The sequence below is a fragment of the Panthera tigris genome, chromosome B3 (assembly GCF_018350195.1).
Source record: "Panthera tigris isolate Pti1 chromosome B3, P.tigris_Pti1_mat1.1, whole genome shotgun sequence".
NCBI classification, from domain to species: Eukaryota; Metazoa; Chordata; class Mammalia; order Carnivora; family Felidae; genus Panthera; species Panthera tigris.
In genome coordinates, this window is record NC_056665.1 from 146,014,094 (window position 1) to 146,029,329 (window position 15,236).

Consider the following 15,236-nt stretch of genomic DNA (forward strand, 5'->3'; position numbering starts at 1 on the left):
GCACCGGCCTCGGTGCCCCCATCCTCCCGCCTGGGCCCGGCCCGTGGGGACGCGCTCCCTCTCTGCTCTGCGCTGTGCTGGGGCTGTCTGGGGGGAAGGCAGCCTGACCACCACACCCGTTCTCCTGGGGACCCGGCCCAGAGGGTGGGAGGGTCAGCAGAGCCCAGGGAAGGGTCGAGAGGGTGGCAGGGAGTGACCCTAGCGAACGAGTGGGTGCGAGTGTCAGGCCAGCTGGGGGTGGGGGTTTTGGTGTGTGTTGGGAGGGGACCCAGTGTCCTGGGGAGAAGAAGGGCTGGTCAGCGTGGTCGGCGTGTGGATGGGCTGCTGAGCAGCCGATGGGTGTGGGAGGGGGTGGGGACCAGGCTGGGGTCCACGGTGAGGGTTCCCAAGCCTGGTTCCGGTCTGGGCCCGGGCACATTGTCCCGTGTGAGGCCCAGTGTGTGCGTGTGTGTGTGTGTGTTTGTGAAGGTGGCCCTGCTCAGTGGGAGGGGCTTGTTTTCAGCGTCCCTGTGGGTGTCTGGGATGGTCCCTCCCCTGGGCACTCAGGACTGCTTGCCTCTGCCCGTTTGGGGCACCGGGGTGAGTGTCCCCACGAGTGGACAGGCCTGGCCCCAGGCAGGATGAAGTCAGGAGGGGCCGCCTCATCTGAGGGAGGGTGAGGGCCTGTCCTCACAGCATGGGTCAGGCCTGGCTACTGCACTGGCACAGAGCTACAACTCAGAGCTCTCAAGAGGTCCAGGGGACGGGGGGAGCAGCGGAAGAGGACAGGCCAGCGTCCCACAGCTTGGGCGGGTCCAGACGTGGGAAAGACCGTGCGCCCCGTTCCCTGAGGGGCTCTGGAGGGCTTCTCCGTTCCCTGTCGCCCCCCTCCGGCCTTGAGTAGCCCCTGGCCAAGCCCTCTCTCTGTCCCAGGCGGCTCCCGGCCATGAGTTTTGGCCGCCTGTGCAGACCTGCCCACTCAGGTCCCGGCCCCTGGTGGGACCCGCGCTCTCCCGTGAATGGTGACCCCTGAGCCTCGGAGCCTGGCCTGCCCGCACCTCCCAGAGGCCTGGGTGTCCTGAGCTCTGCCTCGGAAAGACGCACGACAGTGTCACAGGTCCCAGGGCAGTGCTGGGTGCTTTATTTCACGCAGGGTGCCTGCCCGGGGGGTGATGTACACAGGGGTGGGCGCTCAGAGCCCGCGGGGGCCTGCTGGGGGGCCGGGCGCGCTGCTCATTTACCCGGAGACTGGGTGAGGGATTTCTGTGTGTGGTGGCTGTGCAGAGCTTCGTGTGACACCGAGCAGGTGTAGGTGTTTCCCCTCTGCCAGCGGGACTTGTCCACCAAGAGCCTGCTGTACAGGAAGTAGGTCCCGTCGCTGTCCAGCTGGGGCGGGGTCGTCTGGTAGTTGTCTTCTGGCTCTTCCTGTCCGGTGATCTCCCACTCGACGGCAATGTCAGGCGGGTAGAAGCCTTCGATCAGGCAGGTCACACTGACTTTGTTCCTGCTGAGCTCCTCCTGGGCTGGAGGCAGGACGTACACCTGGGGCTCGTGGGGCTCTCCTGTGGGGTCAGAGGTCAGCACAGATGGTCACTCCCAGGGTGGAGGGCTGGCCTGGGTCCGCCAGGCCCCACTCGACCTCCCTGTGCCCCATCTGTCCTCTTGCCCACCTTTGGCCTTGGAGATGGTCCTCTCGATGGGGGAGGGGAGGACTTTGCTGTTGACCTTGCACTTGAACTCCTTCCCCTTGAGCCAGTCCTGGTGCAGGATGGGGAGGACACTGACCACACGGAAGGTGCTGTTGAACTGCTCCTCACGCGGCCTCGTCTTGGCTGTGTGCATCTCGGTGTTATCCACAAACCATGTGATCTGGACATCGGAGTCATCTGGGCCCAAGTCCACCACCAAGCACGTGACCTCGGGCGTCCGGGAAATCGAGAGGGTGTCCTTGGGTTTTGGGGGGAAGATGAAGACGGACGGTCCCCCAGGAATCTCAGGAACTGGTGTGGGAGACACAATGCAGGGGTCAGCATTTGGGGGGGCTCTCTTGAACATTCCCCCCACCAGGCAGTCCCTGGATGCGGGCCATGGCCTTGGTGTGCAGGGCGGTGCCCTGCTGACTCACCTGGGCATTTGGGACATTCCCATTTGGCCTCTATTGTGGGTTTGGGCACTGCAGAGAGACCAGACTGGAGGTTAGTGGGGGCCAGGGGTGGGGACAGCTCTTGGGGTGGGCTAGGTCAGGGCAGGTCAGGGGGGCGTCCCCAGACTGGTGCCTGCAGTGGAGATGAAGTATGGTGGGGGTGTGTAGCCTGTGCTCACACTGGACCAGGCAGCCAGGCCCAGAGGCCCTCCTCCCCGAGCTTGGGGGACAGAGGTGCCTCTCCTGTGCCCCGGGGTCCAGGTGGACCAGCTGACCTGGCCTGTCTCCCAGTGGACACCCTCTTACCGGTCTTGTCCACCTTGGTGCTGCTGGGCGGGTGGGCCACGTTGCAGGTGAAGGTCTCACTGAGCCACCTGCTGGAGGGCACTGTCACCATGCTGCTGAGAGAGTAGAGCCCCGAGGCCTGCAGGACGGACGGGAAGGTGTGCACACCGCTGGTCAGGGCGCCGGAGTTCCAGGACACGGTCACCGGCTCAGGGAAGTAGCCTAACACCAGGCAGGCCAGGGCCACGGTGGAGCCAGATGTGGTCCCGCAGCTGGGGGCCAGTGGGAACACCGATGGGGCCGTGGTGGAGGCTGCAAGAGAGGAGGCCGTGTGACCACAAGGGTCTCGCTCCTGGGAGGGTCCGGGCAGGGTATCAGGTGCCCGGGCTTGGGGTGGCCCTCCAGGAAGTCTGCAGACCAGCCGCCCGGCGTAGCTCTCTGCCGCCCCGGGGCCTCGTGTTTCTGCGGCTGCACGTGCTGGCCCCGTGGGCCCGGTCGGTGCTGGGTGACCTCCTGCTGGATTAGAGTCTCCTGGGCCCAGCCCCTGGGTCCCCACTCGGGCTTCCTGTGGGTGCTCGGCCTGACCGAGCCATCCGTCTGAGCTCTGACCGGTGGCCCCTGCTCCCAACGGGCCTCTGCTGAGGCCCTGAGCCCACTGCCCTGTTGTCCCAGCCTGGATCTGCCCTGGGCCAGCGGGACCTTTCTTGAACACAGCAGGCCTCTGCCACCCGCTGCCCGTGCCCCTCAGCCCGGAGTCCCCGTCGTGGCCTGCTGTCTGCCCTCCAGGCCTCACATCTTCTGGGTCAGCTCTGCAGCTAAAGCGCCCGGGCGCCGGATCCCGGCCCTGCCCTGAGCCCCTCTCAGGCCTTCCTGGGCTCACTCAGTGCCCGTGCCCTGGGGCCTGTCCAGCTCCTCCCTGTCCCCAGAGCCCTCTTTCAGCCGAGGTCTTTCCTGAGCCTGCCTGCCCCTCAGTGCCGGTGGGAGCCTTGCCCCGCCCTGGCTGTCCTCTCGTGCACGGTGCCAGCACCTCAGACCCCACGTCCCCAGCCAGACCCGACCCCTCTGCTAAGTCTGATGGCCCTGCCTGGCCTCCCCTCCCACCCACACTCCAGGCTGGCGGCCCTGCCTCAAACTCCCAGCAACCCCTCCTTCCCTGCACCGGGTCCACTGCCCTGAGCCACCCCTCCTGGCTTTGTCATGTCCAGCCTTCTGTCCCCCATCCGCACGAGCCTCCAGAGCGGGGTCAGCGCCCCTGAGCCTAAGATTGTGGCCACCGCTGTCCCTTCAGCCCCAGAGACCTACCTACCCAGGCTCGCCTCTCCCCCCTACCTTGTCCACCGGGCCTCGGGCGGCTCACGCCCTCCCGTGTCCAGGGAGGCTCACCTGGGCCCCGCCCTCGTGGTCTCTGTGTGCCGTACCGCTCAGCTCCCACCTAGTCCAGGGCTGCTCTTAGCTCAGTCCTTCTGCCCTTCACCCCTGAGGCTCCTGGGGCAGCCCTTGCCCCTCCTGCCTCCCCCTTGCCCCTGCTCACCCTCACATCCCCTGCCTGCTCCCCTGAGCTCCTGGTGCAGCCCTGCCTCTCCTGCCCTCTCCCTGCCCCTCCTGCCCTCTCCCTGCCCCTCCTGCTCTCCTCCTGCTCCTCCTGCCCTCCCAACCCCCTGCTCACCCTCACAGGCTCTGCCTGCTCCCTTGAGCTCCTGGTGCAGCCCTGCCTCTCCTGCCCTCCGCCTGCCCCTCCTGCCCTCTCCCTGCGCCTCTTGGTCTCCCCCTGCTCCACCTGCCCTCCCAACCTCCTGCTCACTGTCATAACCCCTGCCTGCTCCCCAGAACTCCCGGGGGTGTCCCTGCCCCTCCTGCCCTCCCCCGTGCCCCTCCTGCCTCCCCCCTGCCCCTGCTCACCTGCACAAGCTCTCTTGCTCCCCTGAGCTCCTGGCCTGGTGGTAGCTCCGAGCTGTCTGTGCTCCCCATAGGTTCACCTCCTCCTAGCAGCTCCTCCACCCCACCCCTTTGCCTGGCCCCTCATGCTGAGCCCAGGCCTTGGATCCTTCTAGCTTCTTGCCTCTGCATGTCTGAGACCTGGTCCTGCCAGTTCAGGCCTCAGCTCCCCTGCCCTGCAGCACTCCTAACCTCCCCCTGCCCTGCCGCCCTCAGCACCTCCTGGCCAGAACTCCCACCCCCGAGCCCCTGCAGACTCCAGACCTCACCAGAACCCTGCCTGCTGCAGGAAGCTCTCTCAGCTCAGGTCCCTGGGGACAGTCCAGGGTCACTGTGTCCTCCTGTCTACAGCTTGTCTGAAGCAGCCCTGCCCCACAGCAGCCCCTGCCCCTCTTGCCGTCCCCCCGCCTCTGCTCACCCTCACAAGCTCTGCCTGCTCCCCTGAGCTCCTGGTGCAGCCCTGCCCCTCCTGCCCTCCCCTCTGCCCGTCTTGCCCTGCCCCCTGCCCCTGCTCACCTGTACCACCTCTGTGTGCTCCCTGGGAGTTCCTGGGGCAGCCCTACATGCCTTTATCTCCCCCTGCCCCTCCTGCCCTCCCCCCTTGCCCCTCCTGCCCACTTCCCAGCCCCTCTTGTCCTCCTCCCTGCCCTTCCTGCCCTCCCCCTGCTCCTCCTGCCCACTCTCCAGCCCCTCTTGTCCTCCTCCCTGCCCCTCCTGCCCTTGCCCCTGCCCCTCTTGCCCTGCCCCCTGCCCCTCCTCACCTGTACCAGCTCCTTGTGCTCCCAGGGAGTTCCTGGGGGCAGCCCTACTCCTCTTTCTATTCTTCCCTTGCCCCTCCTGCCCACTCTCCAGCCCCTCTTGTCCTCTATCTTCCCCTTTTACCCTCTCCATGCCCCTCTTGGTCTCTCCCTGCTCCTCCTTCCCTCCCAACCCCTGCTCACCCTCACATGCTCTGGCTGCTCCCCTGAGCTCCTGGGGCAATCCTGCCCCACCTGCCTTCCACCTGCCCCTCCTGCCCTGCCCCCTGCCCCTGCTCTCCTGTACTGACTCTGTGTGCTCCCTGGGAGCTGCTGGGGCAGCCCTGCCCCTCTTGTTCTCCCTCTGCCCCTCCTGCCCTCACCCAACCCCTGCTCATCCTCACAAGCTCTGCCTGCTCCCCTGAGCTTCTGGTGCAGCCCTGCCTCTCCTGCTCTCCCCCTGCCCCTCTTGCCCTGCCCCCTGCCCCTGCGCACCTGTACCACCTCTGTGTGCTCCCTGGGAACTCCTGGGGCAACCCTGTCCCTCCTGCTCTCCCCTTGCCCATCCTGCTCTCTCTCAACCCCTCCTGCTCTCCTCCTGTCCCTCTTGCTCCCTCTCTATCCCTTCTGCTCTCCTCTTCCCCCTCTGTTCTCCCCCCTGCCCCTCCTACCCTGCCCCCTGCCTCTGCTCACCTATGCCAGCTTTGTGTGCTGCCTGGGAGGTCCTGGGGCAGCCCCCTGTCCCTCCTATTCTTCCCCTGCCTCTTCCGTTCTCCCCCTGCCTCTCATGACGTCCCCCTGCCCCTCCTGCCCTCTCCCTGGCCCTGCTCACCCTCACAAGCTCTGCCTGCTCCCTTGAGCTCCTGGGGCAACCTTGCCTCTCCTGCCCTCCACCCTGCCCCTCCTGCCTTGCCCCCTGCCCCTGCTCACCTGTATCAGCTCTGTGTGCTCCCTGGAGCTCCTGTGGCAGCTGTCTGTCCCTTCTGCTCTCCCCCTGCCCCTGCTGTCCTTCCCCTGCCTCTGCTCACCTGTACGAGCTCTGTGTGCTCCCTGGGAGCTCCTGGGGACAACACTGCCCATCCTGCCCTCGCTCCTGCCCTTCTGCCGTCCCCCTGCCCCTTCTGTCCTGCCCCCTGCCCCTGCTCACCTGTACCAGCTCTGTGTGCTCCCTGGAGCTCCTGTGGCAGCTGTCTGTCCCTTCTGCTCTCCCCCTGCCCCTGCTGTCCTTCCCTGCTGCCTCTGCTCACCTGTACCAGCTCTGCTGCTCCCTGGGAGCTCCTGGGGCAGTGCCTGTGCCTTCTGCTCTCCCCCTGCCCTCCTGCCCTCCCCTCCCCTACTCACCCTCATAAGCTCTGCCTGCTCCCTGAACTCCTGTGGGTGGCCCTGCCCCTCCTGCCCAGCACCCTGCTTCTCCTGCCCTGTCCCCTGCCCCTGCTCACCCTCACAAGCTCTGCTTGCTCCCTGAGCTCCTGGGGCAGCTGCCTGTCCCTTCTGCCCTCCCCCTGCCCCTGCTGCCTTGCCCCCTGCCCCTGCTCACCTGTACCAGCTCTGTGTGCTCCCTGGAGCTCCTGTGGCAGCTGTCTGTCCCTTCTGCTCTCCCCCTGCCCCTGCTGTCCTTCCCCTGCCTCTGCTCACCTGTACCAGTTCTGTGTGCTCCCTGGGAGCTCCTGGGGACAACACTGCCCATCCTGCCCTCGCTCCTGCCCTCCTGCCCTCCCCCTGCCCCTCCTGCCCTGCCCCCTGCCCCTGCTCACCTGTACCAGTTCTGTGTGCTCCCTGGGAGTTCCTGAGGCAACCCCTGCATCTCCTGCCTGTCCCCTGCCCCTGCTTACCCTCACAAGCTCTGCCTGCTCCCTGAGCCTCTGGGGCAGTCCTGCCTCTCTTGCCCTCGACCCTGCTCCTCCTGCCCTGCCCTCTGCCTCTGCTCACCTGTACCAGCTCTGTGTCTCCCAGGGAGCTCCTGGGACAGCCCTACCCCTCTTGCTCTCCCCCTGCTCCTGCTGCCCTCCCAGGAACCCTGCTCACCGGCAGAAGCTCTGCTGGCTCCCCTGAGCTCCTGGGGAGGCCTGACTCTCCTGTCCTCCCCCAGCCCCTCCTGCCCTGCCCCTACCCTCCTGCTCTCCCCTGCCCCTCCTGCTCTTCCCCTGCCCCTCCTGTTCTCCCACTGCTCCTCCTTCTCTCCCAACCCCCCCTACTCTTCCTCCAAAGCTCTGCCTGGTCCCCTGAGCTCCTGGGGGTAGCCCTGCCTCTCCTGCTCTCCCCCTGCCACTCTTGCCCTGCCCCCTGCCCCTGCTCACCTGACAAGCTCTGTGTGTTCTCTGCTCTCCCCTTGCCCATCCTGCTCTCCCCCTTACCTCTCCCGATCTCCTCCTGCCCCTCTTGCTCTCTCCCTGCCTCTCCTGCTCTCCCCCTGACCCTCCTGCCCTGCCCCTGCCCCTGCTCCCTGCACAAGTTTTGTGTTCTGCCTGGGAGCTCCTGGGACAGCCCCCTGTCCCTCCTGTTCTCCCCCTGCCCCTTCTGCTCTCCCCCTTCCCCTGCTCACCTACACAAACTCCACCACTGGTCCTTGGAGCTCCTGGGGTAGCCCTGTCTCTCCTGCCCCCACCCCCTACCCCTGCTTCCCTGCCCCTTGCTGCTACTCACCTGTACCAGCTCTGTGTGCACCTTGGGAGCTCCTGGGGCAGCCCCTCCCCCTCCTGGCCTCCCCTGCCCCTGCTCACCTACACAAACTCCACCACTGCTGCTTTCTGCCCTTGCTGCCCCATGACTTCTCCCCCACAGGCGAACTCAGCCCGCAACTACTGTGTGTTCTTAGGGCTGCCCCGGTCTCAGCTGCCCATCCCAGACTCCTTAGCCCAGGTTTGGCTCCTGACCGTCTGCCCCTGTGCAGGGGAGAGCACACGGGAGCCCCTGCCAGCCCCTCGTGCTCTGTCCCTGCTCATCTGCTGCAGTCCAGGACCCCATGGCCAGCACCTCTGACCCTGGCCTGGGGCCAGAGCCAGCCCCAGTGTCCGGGACAGGACCCTCGGGCCACCTGGGGTCCTCTTCTTCCCCTGTGCTGGGCCAGCCTCTCCCTGTGCCCTCACCTTAGGCCTGTCTGTCCATGTCGGCCTTGGTCCTGCAGTAGCGCAGTCTAGCCCAGCCCTGGGCTCCCAGCACAGATGGCAAAGGGCAGGCCTCAGGCCCACCATGGCCATCATGCTCCTTGAAGGCCCAGTTGCCATGTCCGGTGCGTCCAGCAATGTTGGCGTGGGCGCTCCTGCCCATGCTTCCCTCGTCCCTGCCCTGGCCGGTGCCCTGGCCCCCAGGCAGCCTGTGTCCCCCATGCTGGCTGCTCCGGCCCCTCCGTGGGGCCCCGTCTCTCCTTGGCTCCTGTGCTGCTTCTGCTGCCCCCACGCCGCCCTCTCTCCGTGCGGAGCCTACTCACCAAGGGCTGGGGCGATGGAAGGCTGGCCCCAGCACCTCGGCCCTTCCGGCTCTGGCCCCAGGCACATGTGGCTCCTTGTGGCTGAGCTCTGTGCCCATAGCCCCCTTCCTAGCCCCCAGGCAGCCGTGGGAAGACTAAGAACAGGATTGAAACTAGGTGGCTCTGCGACACGCTTCCTGAAGTTCCCTTTTCTTCTGGGTACTTTCTGTCTCAGAGGGCCTGGGTGTGCGGGGGTGGGCTGTGGGGGGTGGCTGGGGTCCCAAAGGAGGGCACAGGAACCCCGCTCTCACCTGGGCGTGTGGTGTGGGTACACGTTGACCCACCCATAGCCTGAGGCCCCGCCCTGGGCCTTGTCCCGTCCACTCAGCAGTGTGGCCTCCCTGGTGGGACGCTGTCTTCCTCTGGCTTCAGCCACGGTCACGGTCATCTGCCCATGGTCAGAGGGAAGCTACTACCCTAGAGGACAGACAGAAGCCTGATGTGCAGGGACAGAGTTCGTGGTGGTCACCGGACCTGAAAATGTCCCTGCAGCTGAGAGACTCTGTGTGGTCCCTGTGCTGCCCGTGCAAGGGGGCCGTGAACCCTCAGCCCCTGTGTTTGGACAACCACAGTGTGCACCCCAGGCTGCCGCTTCCTGCGGTGTTAGGCCTCGATGGGGACGCCTCCGCACCACGTCCAAGTCCCAATCCGGGCCTGCTGGGCTGTGGGTGTGCCTGGAGCCCTCGGCCTGTGGTGCGAGGCTCTCTGCCCTGCTCACACTCATGTGAGCGAGGGCTCTGGGCCCCTCCTAGGGTCTGGGGCCTTGGCTGGGTGGGTCCGGCCCGCTCGGTCCCCGGGGCTCCCCAGAATGGCACCTTGGCCGTAGCTGGACGGCTGCGCTGGGCCCAGGGCCTGACTCCCACGAGAAGCCATGTCTCCTTAGGTCCTGATCTTAGGAATCCAGCAATGACCCTTCTGTGTCCCCATCCCCACGGAGTTCACAGAGACCCTTGGGCTTCTGGGGAGGGGAGCAGACCCCCGCCCCCTGCGTGGGGCAGGGCAAGGTGATGGAGGAGCCCGTGGTCCTGGAAATACTGCAGTGGCCACTTTGCAAATGCCATCGGTCACAGCGTCGGTGAAGGGAGTGTGCACCCCACACTCCGGGCTCCCGCAGCCCGGCCCCCTCTCGCGGTGCCCGGCAGTTAGGGTCCTCTGCAAGCTGTGGGCCCCTGGTTGCTCAAGAAGCACATCCATCTACACAACTCTGGTCAGATCACCGGAACCGATGAGTTTGGCAAAACCCTCGAGGGTGTCCCGGCTACCGTGCGTTAGGGACATGGGGCCCCAGGCACCTCTAAAGGCAGGGTTTTGGCAAGACAAAGTGGCACATCGTACTTCCCTTGGACAGCTAATTCCCTCCCCTGGTCCCCATGCAGTGCCCCTGGCGTGGCGCCGGTCGCTGTCCCTCGTGGGGTCATCACGGGGCTCTGGGGCACCTGCTGTGGCGGATCAGTGTGGGGGAGGGCTGCCTCGGCTGCCGAGGGCGTGGCAGTGGGATGTGGGCCGTCAGGCACTGGGTTTTGGCAGAGACCACACACCTGTCCCAGCCTAGGTTTGCAAGGCCCGTCCTTTCCAGAATAATCCTTTCACAGAAAAGTTGGTGAGGCGATGAAATTACCTAGTGTTGACGCTTTTCAACCCTCACGCTGAGCTCTGGGTTTGGCTTTCAGAAACATTCACCGTGTGGTTACAAGAACAAAGAGATGCTTTGGAGGTGTTCACGGATGTCCCTTCCAGGGGCCTCTCCCCGACCCGCGGCGTCAGAGCCTGCGGTGGTGGTCGTCCAGGGCAGCCGTGAGACACCAGCCTGGCCCGGGGCCTGGCTCGTTCCAGCCTGACTTGTTGCCACAGCGTCTCAGCAACCCCTCCCCTCCCCTTATGGGCACCTGCTTCCAGGCGCCTGCAGATGCTTACTGTGTATATGCAATATTATGTGCAGGCATATGAGGTATTTGTGTAGTACCCTCACCTGGATGGTGCGGACCATCTCCCCCCGCCGGGGGTGCCTCTTTCAAGCAAAGTGACCTTGGACGACATGATATTCTTTCTTACAGAAGGTGGAGGAGGGCTCGGGCTGCCAGGCCAGCACACACACCTGCCCTCCTCGTGGCAGGGCCACTGGAAGGTCTGTTCGTGCCGAGAAGCCCTACAGTCAGCACCCCGTGGGCACATGTGGGCCGCGTGCCGGCCCGTGTGGCCTGAGGGGAGGGAGCAGCTGGAGAAGGCTACACGCTGTACCATCCGCACTGCGTGATGTGGGGGACAGCGCATGTAGTGTGACGGCGAGAAGGTCAGCGGTTGCCGGGCGTTTGGGGGGAGGGAGGAAGGAACGGGTGGGGCAGAGGGGATCTTCGGGCCGGGCGATTCTTCTGTAGGAAACGGTAGTGGGGGAAACACGAGGACAGCAGCCTGAACAGCGGGCTGACCGGGGCAGCACCGCGGACAGGGTGCAGGCTCAGAGAACCTACTAGGGGTGGACCTTACTGTGAACTCCGGACTTTACTCAGCCGTAATCCGCTCACATTGGCTCATCGTTCGCAACAAACGTGGCACACGGGTGTGAGCCGTTTGTAGTGCACAGACTGTCCCATCCCCGTGCTCCACGCCCAAAGCCACCAGAATGTTGTGCGTCAACTGTACTTCAATAAACTAAAAAACAAAATCTATTTATTAAAAGAATTCTTTGTGCTGTACAGAAAAGCAAAAGCACCCGATCGCCCTGCGTGATGTTGAGCTCGCTGTGGGTGGAGGTCACCTTGCCCTCCTGCCTGCCGGGGGCAGCGTATGGGAATATGTTCGTGGCCTTCTGCCCATCCACCAGCCAGGTGACCTCCATGTCACCTGGGACGTAGCCGGAGATGAGGCACAGGAGCTGGATGGTGCTACCGGGGTCACCGAGGGGGTCACACGAGGAGTGGAAGAGCTTCACGGTGGGGGGAATGAAGTTCATGGCACACGCTAGGGGTGAAGGTGGCAGCGTGGCGTCAGCCCCCTGAGCCCACGACACCCACGTGCCCGCCCAGGCGCCTTCCTCCTCTCCTAGCCGCTCCCGCCACGCCTGCCCCCCCCTCCAGCCCGACCGTGGCTCACCACTGACGGTCTTGTTGATGGTGGGGGACTCCGCGTGAGCCACACTGCAGGTGAACTTCTGTTTGGCCCACTCGCCCCAGACGGTCACGTGGCTGGTGGTGGTGTAGAGGCCAGAGGTCTCCTGGAGGGTGGCGGGGAGGGTCACGACGCTCTTGTTCAGGGACCCCGCATCCCAGGTCACGGTCACCGGCATCGGGAAGTAGCCCGTGACCAGGCAGCCCAGTGTCACGGACGGGGCAGTGGCGACGGTGCCTTTGCAGCAGGTGGCCAAGGGGAAGACGAGGGGGGCCTGGATGGAGGCTGTGGGGGCAGAGGCAGTGTCAGTGCCGACCGGCGGAGTCTGAGGGGGAGAAGTGTGGGGCAGAGCGGGGTGGTCGGGGGGAGGGGCGCACGGGGACCCCTTCTCCAGCCTCAGGGGGCAGATGCTCATTTTGGACTCTTGTTCCCCGAGTCTGCTAGCAACGCCCTCCCACGAACCCCTGTGTCCCTGCCAGAAGCAGGGGTGTTCTTACCTTTGGCCAGGACGCCCTGCCCGCAGCCCTGAGTGGCAGGAACGTGGGGTTCTTGGGGAGCAGAGGTGTCTGACTCGTGTCCTGACCTGCGGAGGCTCCAGGGAGCCCGACTACAGGCCCCATTCATAGCAGAGCCCGGATCAGTCCTCCCCCACTCCCCCAGGTGGTGACTCCTCCCCGGAGCCCAGACCCCAGGTCATCGTCCACGCTGCCCCCTCGGTCCGGTGAGACCGACCAGTCCACGTGGCCTCGCGTCAGGACGGCCGAGAGCAGCGATACTAACCCGCTCCACACCCAGCCTCACTAGCTCTGCTGATTCAGACCAGCTCAGGTCACGGGAGTCCGCCTTGGTCCGGCCTGGCCCACGTCAGCCCAGGAGACCCGATTTCGAGCAGGCTAACTCATCTGAGCTCAGTCCACAAACTCCACCAAAACCCTTCAGCTCCGTTTGGCTCAGCCTGCCAGCCAGGCTTGTCATACCTGCTCAGTCCCACTCAATGTAGCCTCACTGACCTTGGCCACTGGACCTAGCAGAACAGTACACCCTGCTTGACTCGCTGAAGCCTGATTCAGGCAGACCAAACCAACTAGCTGAACCCACTTTAGCCCAGCCCAACCCAGTACAGGCCAACTCAGCCCAGCCCAGTTCAGCTGAGGCCAGCTCAGTCCAGCTCAGCCTAGTTCGGTTTAACCTGGTTCAGCCCAGCCCAGCCCAGCCCAACCCAGTTTAGCCCAGCTTAGCCCATCGTAGCTGAACTGAGCCCAGTTCAGCCCAGCCCAGTTCAGCTCAGGCCAGCTCAGTCCAGCCTAGCTCAGCACAATTCAGCCCAGCCCAGCTCAGCCCAGTTTAGCCCAGCTTAGCCCATCCCACCTGAACTCAGCCCAGCTCAGCCCAGCTCAGCCCAGTTCAGCCCAGCTCAGCCCAGGTCAGCCCAGTTCAGCTCTGCTCAGCCCAGTTCAGCCCAGCTCAGCCCAGCCCAGCCCAGCTTAGCCTAGTTCAGTGCAACCTAGTTCAGCCCAGCCCAGCCCAGCCCAACCCAGCCTAGCCCAGCCCAGCCCAGCCCAGCCCAGCCCAGTTTAGCCCAGCTTAGCCCATCCTAGCTGAACTCAGCCCAGTTCAGCTCAGCCCAGTTCAGCCCAGCTCAGCCCAGGTCAGCCCAGTTCAGCTCAGCTCAGCCCAGTTCAGCCCAGCTCAGCCCAGTTCAGCCCAGCTCAGCCCAGCCCAGCCCAGCCCAGCCCAGCCCAATTTAGCCCAGCTTAGCCCATCCCAGCTGAACTCAGCCCAGTTCAGCCCAGCCCAGTCCAGCTCAGCCCAGCCCAGTTCAGCTCAAGACAGCTCAGTCCATCCTAGCTCAGCACAATTCAGTCCAGCCCAGCTCAGCCTAGCTCAGCCCAGTTCAGTGCAGCTCAGCCCAGCTCAGCCCAGCTCAGCCCAGCTCAGCCCAGTTCAGCTCAGCTCAGCCCAGTTCAGCCCAGCTCAGCCCAGCTCAGCCTAGTTCAGCCCAGCTCAGCCCAGTTCAGCCCAGCCCAGCCTAGCTCAGCCCAGTTCAGCTCAGCTCAGCCCAGCACAGCCCAGCTTAGCCTAGTTCAGCTCAACCTAGTTCAGCCCAGCCCAGCCCAGCCCAGCTTAGTCTAGTTCAGTTCAACCTAGTTCAGCCCAGCCCAGCCCAGCCCAGCTTAGTCTAGTTCAGTTCAACCTAGTTCAGCCCAGCCCAGCCCAGTTTAGACCAGCTTAGCCCATCCTAGCTGAACTCAGCTCAGCTCAGCCCAGCTCAGTCCAGCTCAGTTCAGCTCAGTCCAGCTCAGCCCAGCACAGCCACCTTAGCCTGGCTTAACCCAGCAGCCCAGACCAGACCAGTTCAGCTCAGTCCAGCTTAGCCTACCACAGTCCAGTTCAGCCTGGTTCAACCCACTTCAGCACAGTTCAGTCCAGTTCAGTTCAGACCAGCTCAGGTCAGCCCAGCTCAGCCTAGCTCAGCCTAGCCCAGCCCAGCCCAGCTCAGCCTAGCCAAGCTTAGCTTGGTTCAGCTCAGCCCATTCCAGCCAGTTCAGCCTAGCTCAGCTTTGCTCAGTTTGTCTCAGTCCAGTCCAGCCTGGTTCAGCCCAACCCAGCTCAGTTCAGCCCAGTTTAGCCAAGTTCAGCCCAGCCCAGACCAGCCCAGCTCAGCCCAGCTCAGCCCAGCTAAACCCAGCTAAGCCCAGTTCAGCTACCTCAGTTGAGATCAGCCCAGCTCAACCCAGCTCGTTCTAGTTCAACTCAGCCCAGCCCAGCCCCGCTCGGCTCAGCTCAGCTCAGCACAGTTCAGCCCAGCCCAGCCCAGCCCAGCCCAGCCCAGTTCAGCCTAGTTCAGTCCAGAACAGCCCAGCTCAACCAACCCAGCCCAGCTAATCCCAGTTCAGCCCAGCTCAGTTCAGATCAGCTCAACCCAGCCCAGCTAAGTCAAGTTCAGCTCAGCTCCACTCAGCCAAGCCCAACCCACTTAGCTAGCTCATTCCAGTTCAGCCCAGTTCAGTCCAGCTCAGCCCAGCACAGCCCAGCTCAGCCCAACTCAGCCCAGTTAAGCTCATTCCAGGGCAGCTCCGCTCTGGCCTCTGCCCGCGTCCTGCCTGCAGACAGGAGACAGGCGACCCTGCTGCTGCTTCTGGACCGTGGGTGTGTGCCCGGGTGTGTGCTGGGGGAGCAGGGGGAAGGTGACCCCCGCCCAGCCCTTGGAAGGCCCTGCTGACGGTGGAGGGCTGGGTGCGGGGGCAGTGTGGGCAGGGCGGGCAGGTGTAGCGTGGCGTCCACGGCGCCGGCCCGCCCCCGAAGGCGGTTTTCTCCAGACACTCGGAGCCCTTTCAGGTCCGTTGCCGGAGTTGCCGTTTCTTGGGCTTTCTTTCTTCGGAAAGTCCTTGGGTTGCTGTGAATCGTGCCTCGTTTTCGATGACGCGTTCTTAGCAGGTTTCTGCTGACACAGCGGAACACGACTGCTTCCTGGGTTTGTTTGGAGCCCCTGCTGCTGTTCTTGCTGGTTCTAAGGGCTGTGTGGATTCCGCTGCCTTTTCATCGTACGTGCTTGTGTCGTCTGCATTAGTGACAGTTTTACATC

General features: G+C 64.5%; 1 gene segment (V, D, J or C); it reads right to left on the reverse strand.

Moving 5' to 3' along the window:
- Positions 1–1,090: 1,090 nt before the first annotated feature.
- Positions 1,091–12,289, reverse strand: LOC122239531. The segment is given in 8 exon segments: positions 1,091–1,541; positions 1,650–1,979; positions 2,105–2,152; positions 2,429–2,719; positions 8,507–8,744; positions 11,196–11,503; positions 11,636–11,935; positions 12,148–12,289. Coding segments are annotated over 8 exon segments (1,971 nt in total).
- Positions 12,290–15,236: the final 2,947 nt, after the last annotated feature.